Source organism: Podarcis filfolensis (assembly GCF_964270895.1).
Source record: "Podarcis filfolensis genome assembly, chromosome: Z".
In the NCBI taxonomy this organism is placed as follows: Eukaryota; Metazoa; Chordata; class Lepidosauria; order Squamata; family Lacertidae; genus Podarcis; species Podarcis filfolensis.
In genome coordinates, this window is record NC_139617.1 from 31,575,825 (window position 1) to 31,591,864 (window position 16,040).

General features: G+C 49.3%; 1 protein-coding gene across 3 annotated transcripts in view; it reads right to left on the minus strand.

The window, feature by feature from the left end:
* LOC310754489 (gamma-aminobutyric acid receptor subunit alpha-3-like) overlaps nucleotides 1–15,697 on the minus strand; it is a 36,393-nt gene extending 20,696 nt beyond the window's left edge. The window contains exons 1-3 of one of the 3 annotated variants that reach the window (XM_083596460.1): nucleotides 15,306–15,697; nucleotides 5,858–5,988; nucleotides 2,410–2,534 (exon numbers count right to left, since the gene is read on the minus strand). In XM_083596460.1, coding sequence (XP_083452586.1) covers nucleotides 2,410–2,534; nucleotides 5,858–5,946 — 214 coding nt within the window. In that variant the 5' untranslated portion in view covers nucleotides 5,947–5,988; nucleotides 15,306–15,697. Of the gene's footprint in view, nucleotides 1–2,409; nucleotides 2,535–5,857; nucleotides 5,989–13,999; nucleotides 14,212–14,254; nucleotides 14,524–15,305 lie in introns of those variants that run through there. The other 2 variants (XM_083596461.1, XM_083596462.1) reach the window with 2 other exon arrangements.
* Nucleotides 15,698–16,040: the final 343 nt, after the last annotated feature.

Consider the following 16,040-nt stretch of genomic DNA (forward strand, 5'->3'; position numbering starts at 1 on the left):
TTAATGGGCAAAATTAGGCCACAACTTTTATTGGTTACAGCAAGGTCAATATGCAAAAAGAAGCTGACCTAAGAGGTAAGGAGGGCGGGAGATCCGAAGAAAGCAGGAACAGACTGGGAGCAGAGCGTTGCCGCGGCTGTTTAAATGCGTTTAGCCCCACCCACCAGCCAGCCCTATTGGTCGGCTGGAAGGCTTGGCAATCAGAAGCAATCAGGAGCAGGGAGCCGAATACGCCTCCCCCCCCCCCCCCCCGCTCAAAACCCCTGCCCTCTGGGAGGAGGAGAGGCCCTGTCCAACAGTGGAATGGACTCCCTTAGGAGGCTGTGGACTCTCCCTCCTTGGAGGTGTTTAAGCAGAGGTTGGATGGCCATCTGTCATGGATGCTTTAATTGAGATTGCTCTATTGCTGGGGGTTAGACTAGATGACCCTTGGGGTCCCTTCCAACTCTACAACTTTATAAGGTGTGTGTGTGTGAGAGAGAGAGAGAGAGAGAGAGAGAGACAGACAGACAGACAGACAGACAGACAGACAGACAGACACAGAGAGAGAGAGAACAGTGCTTTTTTCTAGAAAAATAGGTGCTGGTACTCATCATGAAGTTGTTACAGAAAGTGTCACACTTTTTAAAACCCCCCCCCCAAAAAAGAGGTGCCAGTACTGCATACCCCTGAGTACCTCCTGGGGGGAGAAAATTAGTTAGTTAGATTGATCCAAAAAAGAAATTGTGGAAGATCCTTCCAAATCTACAATACTGTGATTTCGTGATAGGTTCCCACAAGGCCCTGGGGGCTCCTCTTGGCCACAGTTCTGTAATGCCCTAGTGTGTCTCATGTATTGTCATTTGGTGGACTTGCATTTTGTCTTCTGGGAGCTCTGAGTGCTCATTTCATGAGTTCAGGGACCAGCATCACACTCCGAGCCATTTATTCCCAGTCTAGCTGCTGCAGCTGTGGCACAGAATGCAAAGAGCACATGGGACAGACACTCTTGTCCGTAGCTGGTTTTACATCCTCATTGATCCCCATTTCAGTACAAACCAGATAGGAAGTACCCAATCCACACGGATGCTAGGTGTGGCAATGAGATGCTGACACGTCAGTTGTAGCAGGTGGCACCTTGCTTCCAAGTTCCCTGAAGGACCCACCAGTGGTGGAGCTTCATGCTCCGGCACCAGGGGGCAGAGAGCAGGTGGGGCAGGGCTGGCACATATCCCAGGGGTGTGGCACAGCGCCCGCAGGAGCGTGGCACGCTGCCTGCGGGGGCATGGCACCCAGCGTGGGTGGAGGAGCAGCCACAATGGCACCCCACTGGGATCATGCTGCCAGGGGCGGTTCGCTCCCCCCGCACTCCTCTTCCTCTGCCAGTGGGACCCACACCTTACTGTCACCTGCTACTGGAGGTGGGGAGACAGGAGCATCTTCCTGGTCTGCCTAAGCAAGTGAGCATGTGCTACAATTAAAGCTCAGTGGCGGAGCATCTGGTTTGCATGCAGAAGGTCCCAGGTTCATTCCACAAGGTCATCTCCAAGTAGGGCAGAAGGCACCCTGTCTGAAACCACAGATGTACTGGCAGTCATTTTAGACAATACTGAGCTAGATGGACCAATTGTCTGACTTGGTTCAAGGCAGCTTCCTATGACCCTGTGAGCAGGAAGCAAAATGCCAATGACTGAACTGAAACGTCTGGTCTTGCTGCAGGAGGGCTGATCATTTCTCTCTTCTTTCATACCTTTATCTCCTTCCCCCCATTCAGAGGCAGATTTAGAGCAGTGTGACTGCTTGCACTGCACTGGGTGCCAAGCCTAGGGGATGTTGCAGGGTGTTGCAACTATGACGTACCAAATTGAGCAGAACGGAAGGCAAGGGGCAGGGGTGCTGAATTTTGGCCTCACACAGGGCACTGCTGAAATTTGAAAAGTCCACCCCTACCCCATTCAAGGGCTCTGTAGAGAGAGCAAGCCAGCAGAGAGTGTGCATGAATGTGAGTGTAAGGATGAGGCAGCCACATGAAGCAGCCTCTGTTGGATCAGAAACCAACATTTCATTATCTTAACTGTTGGGCCGAAGGACTTCAAGTAATCGGCTGGAGAGGATCCCAAGAAACCACAAATCTCCAGCAAGAGACTCCAGGGAGCCCTAGGATTAATAGCCCCTCCCAAGGAGGAGTTGCTTCTGCCAAACTGGGGGGGGGGGGAAGGCTTCCCTTATGCAAGCAGTCCAAGGAGGCTGTGGGGCAGGCAGCTTTAAGTGGAAATGCAGTTAGATTGGAGGGATGGTCCATATGTTTGCTTGTTTGTTTGTTTGTTTGTTTGTTTGTTTGTTTGTTTGTACCCCCCACACCTTTCCCCCTGCTGTGACATCAGGAAATGCCATGAAACTTGCAAAGACAATTAGCTGAAGTAGACTGACCTCCAAGCCCAGGTCTCAGTCTGTTGTCATATCCATCCAGCAGCCGGTCCAGGATGCGTGTGAAGATGGTAATGTTGTCTTTGTTGTCATCATCGATAATATCTGGGCCATGCTTTTGAGCGAGTCTGCCATATCAAGGGAGAACAGGAGGGTTAAGATCTGTCACTTCTCCAATGATGCTCTGTATGTGCTCACACACAAAAACACACACAAAAAATCCCATCCCTGGCCTGCACTGATTTTAGGCCTTCTCTAGATTTTTCTGCTTTTTTACCTTTAATGGACGTGGCCCTGCTCCACATGTCCTTATGTTAACTCCAACTGGACACAGAGTAGCTGTTACTCACGAGAGGCCCCTCCAGGCATCCTTTTTAATTGCACATTCACACTGCTTCACATTCCAGTCAGTGCCTTTCCCATAACTGAAACCTTATAACTTTTTTTACACCACAAATGCTCTGTTTATTTCCCTCTCGCTTTTCTTGCTCTATAGCCCCTCTGGACACCAATAATGTGTTAGCACCAAGCAAGCATTGCAGAGCAACTGATAAGGCGGAATAAATTCACCACTAATGTGCCAAGAGCATGTGGCAGAGACCATACCTATGGCAACAAAACAGTAGCCTTGAGGAGCCCAAGGTTAGAGGTTGCTTTGGGAAGGCATAGTGAATCAGTCTAAGGCCACCCCACAAGATGGAGCAGCTGTTACTCCTTCCTCCACCCCTTCCATTTTTCTCTGGGTTGGCTATTTGGAGGGAGGGAAGCACATGGGTAACCATAACCACCACCACTTTTCATTAATTCACTTGGATCAGGGGTCAGCAACCTTTTTCAGCCATGGACCAGTCCACCGTCCCTCAGACCACATGGTGGACTGGACTATATTTTGAAGGAAAAAATTGAACGAATTCCTATGCCCCACAAACAACCCAGAGATGCATTTTAAATAAAAGGACACATTCTACTCATGTAAAAACACACTGATTCCCACAATGTCCATGGGCCAGATTGAGAAGGCTATTGGGCCACATCCAGCCACGGGTCTTAGGTTGTCTACCCCGATTTTGATGTTAGATCTGTCAACCAACCACTTTGTCAAATGATTGCCTTCAACTATTTTCTGACTATTATTTACTTAGTGTAGACCCATTGAAATGAATGAGCATAACTGAGTTGGGTCCATTGATTTTAGCAGGTCAATCCCGAATAAAACTTAGTTGAATACCACCCTGTGTTTACACCTGATTGGTGGCTAATCTATCATTTGCGATAAATGGTAGTGGCAATTGCCTGTCCTGCATGGACTGGCAAAGAACAACTGAGGCTTCCAAGGGCAAACTGTGCCTTTAATCAAAAGCTTCCTATTTCCAGAATTTTATTGCTTGCTGCTCAGTGTTACTAGGAGATTTGTGATAAATGGGAAGGAAAAGCAGATGATATCATTGCTACCAGGCTATGAGCTGTAGCTGCCAAGTCTTTGCTATGCTGGGCCAGCTGGGAAGAGGATTGGGTTTCCTACAAAAGTGCTGACATAACCATAACTCTTGCAGTTGTGTCTTGAGCAATGCTAATGTGTCCCATCACTCTTGGATGCCTCTGCTTGCTCCAAGCGTGCAGGTAGAGAGAGGCAGGAAGGTGCAGAGTGTTGCATTTATGCTGGAATCTTCTCTAGGCAGAAGAGGATGCCCAAACCTGTTTGTTCACACAGGAGAAGAGTGCTTGTCACACTCATTTCTTGCCTTGGCCTGCAGCCTCCTCACATGCTCATCTTTCTGTCCTGTCCCCCACCCCCATCCAGGCATGTGGATTTTCATTTATTTATTTGTCATACTTGCTCTTCCCCAGAGATAGGAGTGGTAGGGTCACATGGCACCCTTTTTACATGTTTACATTACAGAAGTCTCACTGAGAATTGTTAAGTTGCATTTCTTACTGTGTTAAAATGCCATCATCACACAAACTGATTACAAATTAGTAAACCATCAAATCAACAAACAGGTGGGAAATAATAATCTAAGAATTCTGTGTACATTGCCTACCAATGACTGTAGAAAGGACTATGCCTCTCAAGAGCAGCTGCCAGACAAAACTAGCTCACCTGAGCTCATGGGCAAGTACAACTTGTACTCTCTATTTGTATTTGGGTGTATGTGTGCGTGTGTGTTTGAAGGAGTTCTGTTCCAGCACATCATGAGCTGGTTTTATTATTTGCAACCCAACTTGGATCTGTTCTTTTAGGCAAAAGTATCACAGAAATGTACTCGAGAAATAACGTTTGTGCTACCATCTTCATGAAGGCACCAGTAGCATGGGAACACTGTTTAATCATTTTATTTAATATATAAGTGGTTTACTAGAAAAATGAAAAGCAGCAATAAAAACAGTTTAAAACATGTAAATATATTTAAAATTAGCAGTAAAAAAAGATTTTAAAAGGTCAACATCTACATGCTTTAAGCAGATGCTGAAGAGAGCACAGAGAAGGTGTCCAATGCATTGAGTTGGAGGTGCTGGTGTGTGTGTGTGTGCTGTTGTTTTGTTTTGTTTTTGTTTTTTTGCTGAATGAGATACAAAGCTAAAATTCTTGTGAATGAGGTACCATGCAGTCTTCTCTGACCTGGCACCATCCAGGGGTCCATGATGGCTGGGTCTGTTGGCAGCTGGAAGACATAGAATCATAGAATCATAGAGTTGGAAGAGACCACAAGGGCCATCGAGTCCAACCCCCTGCCAAGCAGGAAACATCATGTTGGGGATGGGGAAAACTGTTGTCCTAGGCACTCTAGGCCAGAACTACCACTCCTCTAAGGGTCTCCCAATGTCATCACTTAGACAGGAATAGAAAGCTTAAAAGGAGGGGGGAGGGGAGGGAAGTCAGGCAAACACTCTCTGGGGAGGTCTCCCAAAATGGAAGGAAAGGGGCGCTTGCAACTCCACGTGATTCAAACCACTGCTCTCCCTCTCTATGGTTGCCAGCTGCTTTTTGTTTGCTCTTTGGAGCTTTCCAGGTACCTGGTTAGTCAGTTGCCTGCAGCTGCCTGCTGTGTATGCAGGATTCCATTTTGGACCCTGGCACTTCAACTGCTTCTGGAAAAGTCCTGACCATTCTGGCATGGGGAAGATCGCCTTGGCAAATTACTCAGATCAACCATTCTCTAGCACAGTCAGGAGAAAAGCTGGCATGGAGAGTGGCTGTGTGGGGCAAAGTGGGATTATTGTTAGATGCCTTTGCTGCAGGACCAAGCTGGGGATTTTCCTGGTTCCAAAGAGCCATGACCAAGTCTTAGAGAGACAGAAGGTGAAACCTAACCAGGGTCCCAAAGCCTGCCTTACAGCCTCCCTCACTGCAACTGGGTGTTGCAGGTACAGTGAGGGAGAAGGAGTACCCCAGACCCTTCCTCACTCCCTCTGTGCTATATAATAAAATCCCAGCCTCTTGCCACCTTACCCTTCTGCAGGGAGAGCATAAACCAGCAGCAGAATGCCAAGGCTAGTCACACAGAGCGGAGGTATGGCCCAGACCCTTGTCAATGCCATCACTTCAGGGTGCAGCAGTGCTAGCCAGCAGAACGTCCACACCTGCCAAGGAGGAAGAGAAAAGAAAATGGTCAAGGGGACCAGCCACTCTCTTTGATTATGGAGGCGTTGGGTGCACAAAGGCCACTTTGTGGTGGAAGTCCCTGAGGTGCTTTATGGGCCTCTGACTAAACAGCTGATAGCTGCAGCAGGCTCAGAACATCAAGGGGAAAGGAAAGCACCAAGAGGTGATGGACCCAACAGGGGCTTAGCCTCAACAGGGGCTTAGCCTAGCCAGTTTCACCATGGTCACCTGTGGTAGGAAGTGTGGCTTACTAATCTCAGCCAACTGGAGCCTCTGTAGAAAACTTGCCTGCCTTTTTTGGTCTAGATCAGGAAATGAAAGAGGTCTTTCCTTAAACAATATCTGTGACATCTCATCCTACAAAATGACATGACTCAGGCAACTCAGTAACCACAGAGGTTTTGAAATGCCACACAAGCAAATGCATGTATTTATAAGAGCAAAGGCCACATCTCGTCAGGACTATGATCCCAATACTTCTAGCACACTGTCACTGCATTCTCCCGGTAGGAGTCTGCATAACATGCACAGCCCGAGTGGTGACTGTAAACCGAAGCTCCTCACAACCAGGCAAATTCTGGCCCTTCCTTTCCTTGTGAGATCGTTTCAGTCAAGGGCTCACAGTCAGTGGCTCTAGTCCAGTTCATTCCTGCTGTTGCTCTCCTGGTCAGTGAAAATAGTCAGCATGCCATTACTGTAATTTAAATAGAAATTCAATACATCCAGGGAACTGTGTGACTGCTCAGTCTGTGGTCTAGGTGTTCCAAATCAACTGGCACTATGGAATCAATCTGCAGTTTCTGCCTGCATCTGTCTATGGTGATGAATGAGGGCAGTGGGGTGTGCAGTTGCTGTGTGGAATAGGGCAGGTGGGGAGAAAAGTGAGGGAGAAGCTGCTGGATGAGGTGCAAAGTGGAAGACAAATTGTGAAGGTTTTGATGGACTGAACCAACTGAAATAGGGGAGCAGAAGTAGGGTAATGTGACTAGTATATTATGGATGCAACCTTCCAATAGCAAATTAACCAGCTAAAGTATTTGATGGGGACAAGTATTAATGGATAGAAGCACACTGGTAAGACTGAGACTAAACATCAACACTTACTTTATTTTTAAAAACCATTTTGGCTCATTTAAATTTCTCCTTTAGGAAATATTGAGAAAGAAATTTCCTTCTACTAATGAGTAGTTCTTTTTAAAAATAAAATAAAGAGTAAGCTCTCTTTAAGTGCAGGGTGGTATTTTGGTTTGTAAAAGGGAGATCCAGCCAAGTTAAGCCTGTTTTGTGGGGTCTGCAAGCAAAATGTAGACAAGAACAGGGCTAGTAAATGAAGAGTTCTTGAGCTTCCTAGAGAGGACTCTTTGTGTGTGGTCACTTGCTTTGTATTTCCTTTGTATTTCCTTCTGCCTGTGAAGAAACTCTTTTTTTCCACCATGCCTCCGAGCTGACCATACCTCTGGTTATCACTAAAGCAAAAAATTGGGATTTTTGTGCCTCATTTTTAAAATTTGCATTTTTAAAGTAATTAAGTTAATTTTAAAAAACAGTATGTTTGGTTAAGTTTTATTTTCTTTCGTTTGATGAATTTAAATATTGTCCTTTATGATTTAATGTCTGCGAGTATTCAACAAATATTCACCTTTTTAAATAAAATCCCCTGGGTACACACCATAATGAAATGTGTGTCTCAGGCTTGTGTCCAGCTAAGCAACCTCCCTGAAACTCTTGCGGGTGCCAGTGAGACATTGTCTGTGTATAAATATCTAAAAGGCTACCTGCTTCCCTACAGACCCTCATGGGTGCTAAAACTGGCAAAGGAGTGGCCCTCTTGGTTCCTCCATTGCCACCAGAAACTTGAGTTGTGTGTGTAGCCTGGAGAGGGAGCCTTCACTGCAGCAGCCCCTAAGCTGTGGAACTCCCTCCCCACAGAGGTGTATCTGGCAGCTTCATTGTACAGCTGTAGAGAGTGCTGTAGATGCATCTCTTAAACTCTGTCCGAAGCTTTGCTGCTGTTTGGTATGTTTGGGTTTTACAGTCATCCTCAATTATGCTTCCCTATCATCATCCCTCATTATATGCCTTGGGAACTTGTTGAAATACTGGGTATAACTCAAATACAGTAAATAAACTGCTTTTGTGGCATTTCAGCTGATCCCTTTGGGAATCTTTTTTTTTTCTTTTTTTTGTGTGTGCAAAATTTTTAGTAAGCTGAACGTCAAACTATCCAAGCAGTGTCCCAAAAAAAGAGGAGGAGGATAATACATCATATGAAACGGCAGTGCATCATAAAAGCAAATTTTAGATGTATTCACAACACTGGTTGCAGACAGATTAACAACAATAAACCAGTAAAACCTGTGTTTCACTATGCCCCCCCCCCGCACATGTCCCATTAGAGAGACCTTGCAAATCTGTGGCAATACGAAAACATAGTTCTCTCTATGCTCCACAATTCATTACTGAGATGGTTTGGGGATCAGCTGAAAGGAGGCATTTGAGTTTGCCCAAACCAACATCAACACTGAGATCCTAGAAGGGAAAGGACTGGGGAAATTAAATGTGGCCACTTTCTCCCACCCATCCACCCAAGCTCAATTGTTCTTAGGTGGAAGAAGTGATGTCCCTAAGCAAGAAGGACCAGCAGCTCCTCCCAAGACAAACTGGGAAAGCCATGACTGCTTTTTGGAAGAAGTAAAAGGGACAGAGTATCTCACTCATGATTGAGTACACCCATATCACAGATGATGCCCTTAACTGGGACAGGTATATGAAAGACAAATGCTGTTCTTGTTTTTTAAGGATATGAGCTGTGCTGCTTTTATTTTTTTTAAAATTTCCTTCTCATTTCTGCCTTTCTTTTCTCTGCCTGATTTCTCACTGTTACTCTCCTGAAGGCACTCTTTAGCGTGCCTATCTCTAAGGAGGTAATTTATACCAATTCACCATGTCTCATAACCTCGCACTAAAGTAAATGAACAACAAAAAAGACAACCCCAGATTTTCTAAGCAACATTTTGAAATTCACAGAATTTGGAAGCCCAGGTGCACAGAGCTTATCTCCTGGGGAGTGGGGGTGGGGGGGAAGGCATCAGTTCTGGTGATGAGTTAGGATGGGGTAGGCTGAGGGAGGGAGGGATAGACACCACAGGAAAGGCAATTTGGGGAATACTGGCATGCAAAGCTGCAGTATTCTTGACAGCATCAACACAGGAACATCCTCCACAAAGAATGTCACTCAGGACCGGCCCATTCAGAAGAGCATCAATAATGCAGGTCCCCAAGAACTTCAACACTTGTAGTTTATGCTGAGCCCTGAAAAGCTGTAGAACAAAATGTGGGGAATGCTGCTAAGAAATGCTAAATGCTGAGGAAGCTGAAATCATGCACCCAAGTGGATAATATTTGCACCCTATAATTTTGTGATTTCCCCACAAGTCCCAACCACTCCCCAGTGGTCGACTTTGGTAATATGGTACTCTGTACAAGGCCAACATTTAACACACACATCCAACTTTCCTGTATCCTTTCCAAAGCTGGGCAAATGTTAACTATGCTTTGGGAAGGATAAAGGAGGACTCTAGGACCCTGTCAGAGCCCTCACACCTCCTTCCCAAAGTAAGTGCTTACAAGGATTTGGGAAGGAGGCAGGAAGGTGCCCTCTCTGTTCGGCACCTTGTGTGTGAGGAACCAGTCATGCTGCCCTAAATCCACCTCTGCATCCCCCTGAATATTAAAAAACCCCACACTATTAGTGCCTTTTCTTGTCTAACAGACCCACAAATCTAGTTAGCTGAGCCAGATGCAAAGCTGTATCAAGAGGTGGTGAATTGCAAAGGCTCATCATCACACTTCAAGGGAATCTGTAAGGCGAGCTGGGGAGGAGCAGAGCTTTCCTCCAAGCCCACCAAGGTCCAGCTTTCCTTCGGCAGGAGCACCTGTAGTGGGAAGATTATGAGGCTGCCCTCTTTATTCCTTTCTCAGCCTCTCTAGTAGGAAATGAGATTTGGAGGGAGTAGCGTTACCTGGAATTTGTGACAAGTGAATGCAATAGAGCACAAAAAGAGCCCTGCTGCACAAGGCCACCTAGTCCAGCATCCTGTTCTCACAGTGGACACCCATGAGAAACCCTCAAACAGGACCCAAGCCCAGAAGCATGACTGCCTCTGATGGTGGAGGCAGAACAGAGCCACCATGGCTAGCAGCCAATGACAGCCTTATGTTCCAAGAAAAGTGAGTTTTGGTACTCATGGTAATTAGTCTTAATAGCCACCTGATCAGGGGAAGGAGGGCTTTGTCTGACTCAGGAATCCAGCTGAGTGAGGTCCCCCAGTTTATTCCCATTACGTGCTACCTTGGCAAACACAATTAGATGAATGAGTTTACTTCTGTTTGGGGATAATGCAGACCTCTGACTATGTGGGTGCATTTAGCAGATGCTGTTTGTCATACAACCAAGTAAGAAATATGACAACAGTTCTTTTTTCCTATGCTTCCTCACTCTTACATATTTCAGTTTGTTTTAGTTTTGGGCCAAGCAGAACAAGAAGAACCAGATACTGGAGCATCATGCTATCCTTAAAGTCTTTGAGATGATGTGCCTATTGACTCTATACATAGGAAGTAGTGGCTGGTATGGTGGAAGGCAAGGAGACCAACCACAGGTGGAGCCAGAGCCAATGGCAGGCAGAGTCAACTAAGGGTTTGTCCACACTTCATCTTGTCCTGCTGCTTTCTCCCCAAGGAAAACTGCTCTGGAGCAAACAGAAATCTGGGTTTCCCCATGATTGCCATTTGTTCTATCACTAAAGAGTGGGTTTTCCCTTGGAAAGCAGTGGGGTAAAGGGGAAAACAGCTCATACTCATGCTTTCTGGGCATGGGAAAAGCAGAAGTGTAGACAAGTCCTAAATCTAGTTTTGTTCCCATTTTCCTCCTCCCTGCTGAGTTCTACAAAGGTAACGCTGAGACAGAGGAGAAGGTGGAAGAGGAGGTGTCATCCCCTGGACTGGAGGGTTAACTGAGACTAGTGAGGCAGTGCCCTGTCTCCCCTAATGGAGCCGCCCCCACTGCAGTTGCTGGTGGTGACCAAGCAGTCTGCAGCTTCCCTCCCCTTGCCACAGATCCCAAGGGATGTTCCACACAAGAATTAAAGAGCATCCAGCAACTGGATATATTGCTGGCCTTCTGGCACTTAAAGTCACCCATGAGCAGAAATGGAAATAGTTCAGAACCATCTGGCTTTGTTACATCTTGCATCCAGCTCAAAAACATCTCTTGAAAGGTAGCAACTGTATCTATGCTGAAGCCACCATGCACCTTGAAATCTTTTCATCGCATCAAGCATAGAATCCGGTCCCAAAAATAAAAGCAGGCAAGGCGCATTGTGACTCTAATGCCTTTAGTGGGAATTGGATGCCCAAACAGAGCCTTTATCTGGTGACACATGCCTGAAGGTGAGGCCGATGTGCAAGCCAGAGGCTGAGCAAACAGCATTTTCACCAAACAAAAATAAGACACCAGTGTATGTCCTTTTCTTCCTCCAGGAGAGGACATTGATTCCCAGCCAAGTCAGTGGATCAATCTCCACCTGGGCCCACTGACAGCAAAGCAACAGCAACTCTGCACAGGTCCCAGAGTGCAACCGCTAGTCCAGGACACCAGGGGGTTGGGTGGGGGAGCAAGCACAGGCCAGCCAGACTCACAACCCCTGCCACTGAAGATAAGCAGCTCTGGCCAAAAACCACCCCACTCATTTTTGCTCTTGACCGTCCTTCCTTAGGAAGGATGCTTAATAGAAGGGAAAGGGCACATGATGGACTTGTGGGTAATCCTGCCCCTCTTGCGGTTGGAACAGTAAAATAAGGAGGTCAGTTGGGTGGGGTGGTGGGGAGGGGAGGGGGAGCCATAGCCTCCAACTCCCACAGCTCTCCAACTCCAGGGGTCCTCTGCCAGCTCTGTGGGGGGCAGGGGGGGTGAAGCTCTTTCCCTGAAGCTGAGCCAGGCAAGTGGGTGCTTGACAAGACAAGAAGCACCCCTTTGAACTGGGGCTCTGCTCCCGGCTCTGATTCATTCCCTGGATGTGGGGGTTGTCCAGGAGCTCTTTTCCAGAAGATCATTTGCTGATGCCCTGGAAATTGGGTTTGGCAGAGAGGCAAAAGAGGTGAGAGTGGCAGCGGTGGCAGCAACAGCTCTAATAAGAAAGCAAGCGAGGAGGAAAGTGGGCGTCTTCAGCAGCTGGCTTATTTACTATGCGGTCTCTGTCTGTGTGTATAATTATGCCAGGATTCAGTCTGTACATCGAACTACTTGTTGTAAACATTTGGCAGGGATATACCCACAGAGAGAGTAGGACGGGTTTTCTTGCTGGAGACACAGCAAAAGGATGAGGTTGAGGGGATTCAAGAGGACAGCCAGGGGCATGCAGGGTGAAATGGAGAGAGAGAGAGAGAAGCTGGCTCCGGAGGAAAAGAGCTGTGTGTATGTGTGTTTATGTGTGTGAGAGAGAGTGAGTTGGATAAATGACTGAATGGGAAGGTAGGCAAAGGGAGCCAACACACAGCAATGGGAAGGTGAATAAAGGCAGCAGAAAGAGCAGCTTCAGGGAAGAAATGCATCAGCAGACAAAAAGCAGAAAGCACTGGATGCAGCAAGAGCCGCCCACCCCCACCCCCACCCCCACCCCCGTGGCCAGGCCAGCCACAGTCCTCCAAGGCAGGTTGCTATTTTGTGTGCTCCTCAGTTGTAAGGAACAATCCTATGTACGCTACCCTCTGCAGGGAGGGGAAAGGTCATATCCTCCAGATGGATGGGCAGGCATTCTGGGTGGCCTGATGTGCCTGTGGTGGTCAATGGCAAGAGGGGAAGAGGAGAATGTGTCCTCTGCAAAGAACAGCAGCCTCATGCAAAGGCACAAAGTGAGAAGCAGTATGTTAGTGAGTGTATGTGAGAGAGAGCACAGGCAGTCACACATGGGGGACCCCCCTACTATCCTATTTGTGATGATAAATCAAAGTCATTGTACAAAATGATCACTTTCTGGCTAACCCCTTGCTTATTTCATCACCAAATAACACACCAGCAAGCCCCTGCTTTCTGAATCAGGTACTTCCTGGTACTATCTAAGGGCTAGCAGCCCGCACCAGCCCCACCACCCAGTGCCCATCTCTCCAAAGTCTGGATTCTCGGTAGACACACCACTGCTCTTGCTGTTCATTTGGCCCTGGAGCTGCCAGAGGACAGGGCAACTGAATCCTGGGTTGCTGGCTCATTTACCACACTGCCCATGGCAAAGCCAGAAGGGGCCTGGGACTTCCTGAGATTTGCACCTGCTTTGGAACTTCCATTGTGAAGGTACAGACCTTTGCCCAGGCATCCATGCAGAACCGCTTGAAGTCACTAGGCTCTTCTGTGTTTGCTGCTGAATGCAAAGCCTCCAGAATCCTTATAAGAAAACTGAATGGAGCAAAATGCTGCTGGAAAGTTCATCTGTTTCTGCTCAGCCTTTCCCAGTTTGCTACTGGGGCAGCAGGAGCAACCTCAGCTGGCACACTTGAGAGCCCAGCCATCCAACTCTCTCATCAGTCACCTGTGTGAAGCTGTGAAGTCTGGGCTGCTGGTGGTGCTGTTCTCTACTCCATCCTGGGTGACCCAGAGCTATTTTTAATTCCCTTGGAACCTGTCTGTGCTAAAACTTAAGGTCATGGGCACATTCATCCCAGGACTTTCACACACACCCCTTCCCGTCTCTCCCGCCCCCGCCCCCAAATGCAGCCTCCAGAGGCCTGGCTCTCTTGTCCCCCCTCCCCCCCCACCTGCAGAGCTGCTGCTCCTTTCCTCTCCCACCCACTCTGCCTGTATCCTAACCAGCCTCGCCCACCCACCATCCCCTGCCCTTCAGCCTCTGCTCACCACAGCTCCCACCTACGGCTAAGCCGTTCCTTCTCTGGCAGGGCGCAATGGTCCGGGGAGCCTGAGGCCCTCACAGTTCTCACCCCAAATCTCAGCGGTCTCCAAATCCCAAGACAGGGAACGTTTCTGGACTGGGGAGGGGGCGGAAAGCGCCACGGCAGGCGGTGGGCTCAGTGGCGTCATCCACTTCCTGCCTTTGCCTGTTCGGCGTAGCCCTCCAGAGTCGTCCTCCCTGCGAGGCGGCTCCTTCCTCCATGCAGCCCGGGGCTATACTGACTGAGAAGAACCGAGAAACACTCCCTCCCCGTCCTTTGCAGCAACACATTAATCAGCCGTACCCAGAGGGCTGTCCGGCTGGGGAGACGCAGAGCGTCCTGGAAGCTGCGGGCGGGCAGGCGAGGGGGTGGGCTCCACTCCTGGGCAATCCAGACAGCCCCCCTCACCAGCCAGCGGGCCTGCCTTTGGAATGAGGGGTGGGCGAGCCCCACTGCATGCGTTCATCTCCTCCCTGGATAAGCCACTGCCGCCACAGTCAGCTTCCCGCCACCTGAGACAGAAGCGCCAGACGCTCGGGGGCGCAAAGGCAGGTCTACCGGGCCCTTGGAAAAAGCGTCAGCCAGGAAGATAAAGACGCGCCTCCCATTCAGGACCGTGGACAGCGCCGCGCCACACGCGCAGAGACCCTCCCAGTCTCCCTTGCAGAATTGGCGGGGCCTCTGCTTTTTGCTAGAAACCCTCAGCAGCTCGACCCCCAGACTAGCCGACGCGCGTAAATCCAAGGCTTGTAGCGCTACGCCTCATATGCCAACCAAGGAAAGGAACGGATAAAGCGGCTGCCGCGCGCCTTTGTCCTCTGAGCTAACTCGTTTTAGCAAGAGGCCGGCAATGTGCGTTTTGCAGGCTGCGCTGGGGCCACGTCAAGCTCCAGAATATTTGCAGGGCCGCCCGCAGGAGCGGGAGAAGAGCCGGCCTTTGTGTGTCCCCCCGCGCCCCTGCCACACACAACCTCTCTTTCCCCGACCCCTCCCCAGTTCCCAGATTGATCTCCTCCTTTGCAACTTTGCTGGGCGTTTGCCGCTTGCGCTGCACAGTGGGAGAGCAGAGAGGGGCCCCAAGCCAGGATTCTGCTCGCCTTTTGGCTTCGGGACCGGGAGAGCCAGATAGTCACCGCACTCGATCGCTTCTCTCAGGGCCACCCCTTAGCTCTGCCGAGGAACCCACGAGCCCACTCCCACGCAGAGGAGGAGCAAATAAAGGCGCTCCCGCTCGGTGGCGAGGCTAGGAAGAGCTCCGACGGCTGCTTGCAAGCGGGTGGCTTATCCCCCGCGACCCTCGACGCCAGCCCCATCCCAACCCCGAAGAGCAAACAGCCGAGGGCCAGGTCCTTACCTCCTGCGGAGCTGCTGCTGGATCCAGAAACCTACTGGGGCGGCACTCGCGGCTGCTCTCTCTCAGTCCTGCCTTTGCGCCCCCGAGAGTCTGGCGCTTCTGTCTCGGGTGACGAGGAGCAGACCGTGGCAGCGGCTGATCCAGCGGTGGACAGATCCAGAGGAGGAGATGAACGCATTTAAACCTTGGGTGTTTCGGCTGACGCGCGAACCTCGTGGTCTCTCCGTCTTCCAGAGGGTTGCAAGATCAGCCTTCTATCGCCACTCTCTGCTCGCTGTTACCCTGAGACTGACAATATGAAGGAAAGCAAGGCAGCCTCCTCCCTCCCCTCCTCCTCCTTGGAGGAGGGTTTAGCAATACTGTATCTCCCTCCCGTCTTCCCCAAAAGCAACAAACAGAAAAGGCGCATCAATGGCGCACCATCTACTGACTAGAAGCAAAGCATGGGGAGGGTCTTCTTTCTAACCGCTCTCTTTTCTGCCCACACCGCTAGAGGCAGGCGGCTAGCCTCATGGTGGGTACTGCATGGCCCACCTGGGACCTTCGTAGACGAGAGAGATCAGCAGGGGTGTCTGAGCCAGTCCTTCCAACAGGTTCCTTCACCGTTTCACAATGCCCACTGGTAGACCCTGAAGTGTCCACAGACCACCTTATCTTCTATAAAGGAGAAGCCACTTGTTGCCCCAAGGCCTGGGTGGATGGGGAAAATCTGCCTTGAACATGGGGGTGTGTGCA